This window comes from Myotis davidii, unplaced genomic scaffold, assembly GCF_000327345.1.
Source record: "Myotis davidii unplaced genomic scaffold, ASM32734v1 scaffold1290, whole genome shotgun sequence".
In the NCBI taxonomy this organism is placed as follows: Eukaryota; Metazoa; Chordata; class Mammalia; order Chiroptera; family Vespertilionidae; genus Myotis; species Myotis davidii.
Window position 1 is genome coordinate 901,078 of NW_006282186.1, and position 7,867 is coordinate 908,944.

Consider the following 7,867-nt stretch of genomic DNA (forward strand, 5'->3'; position numbering starts at 1 on the left):
GAGGTGGCGGAGGGTGGGGATGTGTGTGCAAGAGTAAGAGGCGAGGGGTGCTGGGCGTGCGAGGCCCAGAGCGAGTCTCGGGTCCCCCGGAGCGTGTGTGTGTGTGTGTGTGTACGTGAAAGTGGAGTTGCCTTGAGCCTCGCAGTCTTCCCGGGGGTCTTTACACGGTCTGCTTCCCAGAGGTCCTACCTGGCGCATGGTACATAGACCTTTTCGTGCGCCCCAAAGTGAGTTGGCGCTGATAGCTTGGCTCAGAGCAGAAGAGGAAGATAACTAAGCCACCTTACAAACAAACAAAACAAAACTCGGTGTTTGATAGCTGCTCTCATAGTGGGTTGGGTTAGTGAAACCTCCACGGCCCCTTCCACCTTTCAGTGTATATGATGATCTGCTAGACTCTTCTTTTCTGCCTCACAGTGAATGTTAGAAACACACAAAGTTGTGCTCGCCTTTAGGGCACTCCAAAGGGCCCAACCATGATCCCATTCCTCTTGGTCGTGTGGACATGACAGATACTTGTATAATATTCATATAAGAAGAGGGCAGGGCAAAGAAGACACTCATTTTGGGCAGGGTTCCTGCAGAAGTACAAGATCTTACAAGGAAGCAATGACAGGCGTCGTTTCTGAATAAAAATGATTATATTTAGTTTATATGCATAGTAGTGATGATGATGATCACTGTGATATAGCCAAGTGGTCGCCACCAAACATTCAGTATCCGGTGGAAAGTAAGTTTGTGCAGGGCAGCTATTAAAGATATGTTTTGTTTTATGCTATAGGTAGTGGCTCCAACCCTTTTCGGCATCTGGAGAAGAGTACTGTCTTACAGGAGGTATGGCGTGGAAGTATACTGTGTTTCTTCTTTTCCATTCTATTTTAGAATGGTGGGCAGAGAGCCCCTGGAATGCTGAGATCCAAAATAAGAATTAAGGAATATAACTAAGTTCAGAGAATATAGACTTGAGGGAAAAGGAAAAGGGATTGCTTGTCAGCGGAGAGAGAAATGTGAAAAACGTTCAGACTGTGCTACACGTTGAGAATTATGTATTTAATCCTCATGGAGGATGTGTTCATTGATTTTTAGTGAGAGAAAGAGAGAAACGTTGATGTGAGAAACATCGCTCGGTTGCCTCCTGTACAGGCCCCACTGGGAATCGGAAACCACAGCATTTTGGTGTACAGGATGACACGCCAACCAACTAAGCCACCTGGCCTGGGCCACATGTTGAGAATTTTAAATAAAATGCCAGAAGAGGTGTGTAGTGAAAGGTTATTGAAGGAAGTTATAGATATTAAACTCATTATGTTCAGGTGATGTCAATAAATATTGTGATTCTTAACAGAGATTACAAAGTTGAAGCAGAATATCTAAGGGAAAGACAGTATAAAATGGGAAATCAAGGTCACATTTAATACGTTATCATATGCCATTATAAATGGAAAACTATAGTTAGTTAACATTACTTGTATATTGTTATTAATATACATAATAGTCTTTATTTTATTAAGGTTGATTTTCTGTAATCTGAGATAGAAAAAGTAAAAAATATATATAACAGTGATTTCTTTTGTTTCCAGGCTCGTCTATTCAATGAAACACCCATCAATCCAAGAAGATGTTTGCATATTCTTACAAAGATTATCTACTTACTGAACCAGGTAAATTATTTTAATTTTTTTCAGAGTCGTGGCCTGGAATAGAAATACATAACATGTAGTAAAGTACTTTCTGGTAAGTATAATTATTTTTTAAAAATTCACTTATTTAAAAAAATGAACAATGTTTGATTAATAGAATAATATGTAAAACTTCTTGAGGACAAGGTCTGTGACATACTTTTATGCATGAAGTACTAAATCAGCAAAGCACATAGTAGATTCTCAACATTGATTTGAATTTAACAAGTGTTAGTTAATGTTAAAACATGTTGTTTAGAATGGTTCAGAGGTCTTTATGTTCCTCTAAAAATATAGTGCAGAACCTTAGACATATTCTAAATAGTTACTGTACCCTTTTTGGGGTCTGGGTGGGTATATAGTGATGCTTTAAAGCTTTATGTTTAATATTCAAATTTTATATTTATTATCCCTACTCCACCATTACAATAATATGATTCTTCCTTAATGTCCGTTTCTATAAATGGGGATTACAATAATATCTGTTTTATGAAGTGGAAGTGATTAACTGAGATAATAAATATAAAGCATTGAGAATAGTCCTGGATACATAGTAAGCATTCAGGAATAGTTTTCATTCAGTCATTCAGCAAATGTTTATTGCTAATCTGCTGTCCTAGGCACTGTTTTAGACACTGGGATATAACCGACAAAACCAACAAAAATATTTGCCCTAAATGAAATAGCTTCTATTTGCCATTATTATTACTAATTTAAATTTTTAAATGTATTTTTCTTTTTTGTTCTTGTTGACTTAAAACGTTTCATAAAATTTCTAGGGCCTTAGAAAATGTGATTTTGTTTCTTACACACACACACACACACACACACACACACACACCCTCACACCCTCACACCCTCACACTCTCAGATGGTTTATATATGGTGCTAAGAAGACTGTGGTTTCCAATTTTAATTCCATGAGAATATTTTATCTTTACTATGCTTCATGACTGACGACTTCATCTAGAGACATAATAAAGTTTTGTATGCACATGGAGATTGAGCAATGAGTACATACTTTTGTTGTTGTTAATCCTCACCTGAAGATATTTTTTCCATTTATTGTAGAGAGAGTAGAAGCGAAGATATTATTTTCCATTGATTTTTTTTTTAGAGAGAGTGCAAGGGAAGGGAAAGAAAGGGGTGGGGCGGGAGAGAGAGAGAGAGAGAGAGAGACAGACATTGATGTGAGAGAGACATTGGTTGGTTGCCCCCTGCACACGCCCCGGCTGGGGCCGGGGATGAAATTCGCGACTCAGATACCTGCTCTTGACTGAGAATCAAACCCAGGACCCCTTGGTATGCGTGCTGACCCTCTAACCACTGAGTCAAACCAGCCAGGGCCAAGTACGTACTTTTAAATAAAGTTCACAAAGCCATATCCCTCTGTGGTATCATACTGGAAACATTTAAGGCACAGTTAGTTTGATTTAACTTTTCATAGCACACGTTGTGTCCAAGTTACCTAAATCCATTATATAAGCAGAACTTTGAGTAGTTGGTGTTGGTTCAGAGTAGCATATACTTTTGTATTGGCCAATAGCTCCTCGATGGGCAACTCATGTTGAAACATTTAATTATCTTGATAAGGAACTTACCAAGCACAGGCTGATACATAAACAGGTTTGGGAATCTTAGTTTTTTCTTTTGCCTATATCTTGGGGGAGCTTGGTGGAAAAATACTTTTGAATTTCTACCAGAGTTAACATATTTATATGTTTTCTGAGTTTCAAGTCAAGTAGGCACTCAAGTTTTACCAATATGACTGAAAAGTACCTGGCCTTCTAGGTATTCAGGAAGCAGTTATGAAAGTAAGAGGGAAAATCCCTTACTGATGAGCAAGTTGGATATTCTGATTAAAGCAATTGTAAACTATTATACTTCGTCTTTCATCCTAAGCTTTCAAAGTGTTTCATCAAAATTGGCTTATTCTTAGACTCATGACAAATAGAGTGAAGATTACTTATATTCTGTGTAAAATTCAAAGTTCTGAAAGTGATTGGGCCTGACATTTTATCGGATGGCTTTAATGAAGATATTACATTGAAATGGTAGTGTTTCAGGTAGCCTGTGATCTGCAGTGTTTTGACTATAAGTGAAATAGGTTATTTAATACCTTGTTACACACACACAAATGTGGTTCTTTTTTTTTTTTTAATATGTTTTTATTGATTTCAGAGAGAACAAGAGAGGGAGAGAGAGAGATAGAAACATCAATGATGAGAGAGAACCATTGATTGGCTGCCTCCTGCACGCCACCCACTGGGGATTGAGCCTGCGACCTGGGCATGTGCCCTTGAGCGGAATTGAACCCGGACCCTTCAGTCGTCAGGCTGACGCTCTATCCACTGAGCCAAGCCGGCCAGGGCCCTAATAGTTTTTTTACAGTCCAGTATTTATTATGTTCCAATGAGAATGCAGGGCTTTGTGATGGGCATTGGATTATAGAAAGGTATAGGGTATGATCTCTGCTTGTAGGAAGTGTAATAATAACATTGCAATCTGATTAGGGACTCAACTTGCCATCATTTCTACCTCCTTGTAAATCACTGTTCTTCAGGGAAATTAAAACAGTTTCTGCTGTAAAGTTAGAGACCACTATTCTATAACTTCTATAGCACGCTGTGTGATACTGAGTTATTTTAACTAAGGAGCAGATAAATGGCTATGTCAGAAAAAGCAAAAAGTCCATTGTTTACAAACAGATTTTTTCCCCTGCATTCTAAAAGAATTTTGCAGAAATAAAGAGAAAATCCTTAATTATTGTTTTCAATTTTACTTAGGGGGAACACTTTGGAACTATAGAAGCCACAGAAGCCTTCTTTGCCATGACTCGATTGTTTCAGTCTAATGATGTAAGTACTTTTATTTTTATCCTTTTAGGCTGAAAAAGCTGCTTTTATTTGTTTTCCTTGGGGAACTCAGAGTGCTCCAAATTAGGGAAGGTTGCTTGAAATGTTTAAAATTACTTTAAAATTGTTTATTTCCCTAAAATGTTCATGAAAGGACCTATGAAAATGAAAGAATGAAGTCTATAGTATAAAGCTGCTCACCCACGGGTCTACCATGCAGTCATAAAGACTGTCACTACCCAGCTTCTGGCATGACACTGCCGAAGTAAACTGACTGGCATGGGATTCAGAGACAGAACTTCTACAGCTCTGTGTTCTTTTTTCAAAAATATATATTTTATTGATTTTTTACAGAGAGGAAGGGACAGGGATAGAGAGTTAGAAACATCGATGAGAGAGAAACATCAATCAGCTGCCTCCTGCACACCCCCTACTGGGGATGTGCCCGCAACCAAGGTACATGCCCTTGACCGGAATCGAACCTGGGACCCTTCAGTCCGCAGGCCGAGGCTCTATCCAGTGAGCCAAACTGGTTAGGGCAATCTCTGCGTTCTTAGTCAAGTTTCTGGTGGGCTTGGGGTTGCCGTTGGTTAGCAAGGCTGGCAGTTGAGAAGAGCTGGGTGCAGAGTGGGAAAGAGGACATGGAGTGGGTGGAAAGAAGAGTGAGGACAAATGAGAGCTGCCAGAGCCTCCCTGTCTGTCTCTCATTACCTTAGACCACCCGACTTTTGGAGCACAGTGGCTGCTGCTCTCCTCCTGTCTTCCGTGGCATGTATTTCTCTTTGCCCAGCTCTAGCGCAGAACCATACAGGGAAGGGGATTCTGGAATATGTATCTGCCACCTTTCTGGCCACATAAGTTGTCCAAATCTTGGCAGTCCATTGGGGAGGTATTGCATATCATCACTGGCCATGTTTTTTGTCTGACCTCTAGGACCTTCTGGGATTTGAGGTTGGTTGTATGTCTAGATCAGGGGTGGGCAAACTTTTTGACTAGAGGGCCACAATGGGTTCTTAAACTGGTCCGGAGGGCCGGAACAAAAGCATGGATGGAGTGTTTGTGTGAACTAATATAAATTCAAAGTAAACATCATTACTTAAAAGGGTACAGTCTTTTTTTTTTTTTTAGTTTTATTCATTTCAAACGGGCCGGATCCGGCCCGCGGGCCGTAGTTTGCCCACGGCTGGTCTAGATGATGAGAAGTTTTGAGGTGCGTCCTCAGGAACACCTGCAATCCCTTGTAAGGCAACTATCTCAGGGGAGGCCACTACACATTCTTCAGGCAAAGGGAGATGATTTTCCTCAGACAGAGGATGGAGAACTACTTGCACTTGCAAAGGAGGCTTGGTGGAATTTAAGGGTTCAAGGCACTCAACTGCATCAGAGTCTGCCCATATGTCTCCATTCCAATTTTCAGGGCCCCAACTCCTTCCCAGTCAAGGTCCTAACTTTTTTTTTTTAATATATTTTATTGATTTTTTTTATAGAGAGAAAGGGAGAGGGATAGAGAGTTAGAAACATCGATGAGAGAGAAACATCGATTTAGCTGCCTCCTGCATACCCCTTACTGGGGATGTGCCCGCAACCAAGGTACATGCCCTTGACCGGAATCGAACCTGGAACCTTTCAGTCCACAGGCTGACGCTCTATTCACTGAGCCAAACCGGTTTGGCTCAAGGTCCTAACTTTAACATAAGATGCCCTACAAGGGTGTGAATTGAATTTGCATTGTAATTTGGCCTGCAGAGTATGCTTTTCAGCAATCTCAGCCCTGTGTCCATATGACATAGGCTTCTTATTAAAGCAACATAGAACATTTCTAGTCACTTACCCAGACCTTGAACTATGAATTTAAAACTCTGAGCTCATTTTCTTTTACCAAGTTCTCCAGTGTCCTTAGAAGCAACTAACACATTATACAACTCATTTTTACAAAAATGTTTTATGGCAACAACTACTGGGTCAAAGCCTTGTCTTTTATAGGTTCTTTGTTATGCTTGTCTGAGGTGGTAATTTAAGTATTTTGCCACTGCATGCCATAGACTGTTAGTGTCCCCTTTACCACTGGAAACAGGGTCATTAATGGCTTTTATCAACTCAGAGAAGCAATTTAAGGTTCATATCCTTAAGGTCCTATTTCCCTTTAACCACTCCCTGTACCAAAAATTCAGTGTTTAATCAGAAAAGCAGAACTACCATGAGTATTATAGAACGAGTGGCCTGGTGCACAGTGCGGCGGAGGGTATCCCTGAGCCCGGTCTGCACCCTCTCCAATCTGGGACCCCTCGGGAGATATTCGACTGCCGGTTTAGGACATCCCTCTCACAATCCAGGACCGCTGGCTCCTAACTGCTCACCTGCCTGCAGGCCTGCTTGCCTCCCACTGCCCCCCCCACCACCAGTCTGCTCACTCCCAACTGCCTTCCCCCTGCCAGACTGATTGCCCCCAATTGCCCCCCCTTGCTGGCTTGCTTGGCCCCAACTGCCCTCCCCTCCTGGCCTGATTGCCCCTAACCGCCTCTGCCTCGGCCCCGCCACCATGGCTTTGTCTGGAAGGACATCCGGAAGGTCTCCTGGAAGCTCTCCCGGTCTAATCAGCATATTACCCTTTTTTTAGTATAGATTATTATTAGAGGAATTAGAATGCTAGGCATTTCAAGCTATTGGAGTAGAGCCAAGGAGAAGGACTATTATAAAAGTTACGGAAAAAGAACCCACTGAAAGGATGAACATATTTGCCATTGATACCTCTGGTAAGGGGTAAATATCCAAAATTTATAAAGAACTTAATAAAGCTCAACACCAAAAAACCCAAACAATCCAATTTAAAGATGGGCAAAAGACGCGAATAAACACTTCTCCAATGAGGACATACAGATGGCCAATAGGCATATGAAAGATGTTCAACATCACTAATCATCAGAGAGATGCAAATTAAAACTACAATGAGATATCACCTCACACCTGTTAGAATGGCTATCATTAATAAATCAATGAACAACAAATGCTGACCAGGATGTGAGGATGTGGAGAAAAGGGAGCCCTTGTGCACTGTTAGTGGGAATGCAAACTGGTGCTGTGAACAGTATGAGTTTCCTTAAAAAATTAAAAATGGAACTGCCTTTTGACTCAGTGTTCTCACTGCTGGGAATATATCCTAAGAATCCTGCAACATCAATTGGAAAAAATATATGCACCCCTATGTTCATTTACAATAGCCAGGTGGAGGGATTGAACAAAAAAAAGAGAGAACTCATGGACATGGACTACAGTGTAGTGAATGGGGTGGAGGGAGTGGAAGTGGGAGAGGGCATAGAGGGGATAAAATGTGAA

General features: G+C 40.9%; 1 protein-coding gene across 2 annotated transcripts in view; it reads left to right on the forward strand.

The window, feature by feature from the left end:
* The first annotated feature begins 25 nt into the window (after positions 1–25).
* The window catches only part of LOC102758583 (coatomer subunit gamma-2), a 48,085-nt gene continuing 40,243 nt past the window's right edge, over positions 26–7,867 (forward strand). The window contains exons 1-4 of one of the 2 annotated variants that reach the window (XM_015567275.1): positions 26–269; positions 782–834; positions 1,581–1,661; positions 4,466–4,537. In XM_015567275.1, coding sequence (XP_015422761.1) covers positions 197–269; positions 782–834; positions 1,581–1,661; positions 4,466–4,537 — 279 coding nt within the window. In that variant the 5' untranslated portion in view covers positions 26–196. The remainder of the gene's footprint in view (positions 270–781; positions 835–1,580; positions 1,662–4,465; positions 4,538–7,867) is intronic. The other variant, XM_006752705.2, reaches the window with a different exon arrangement.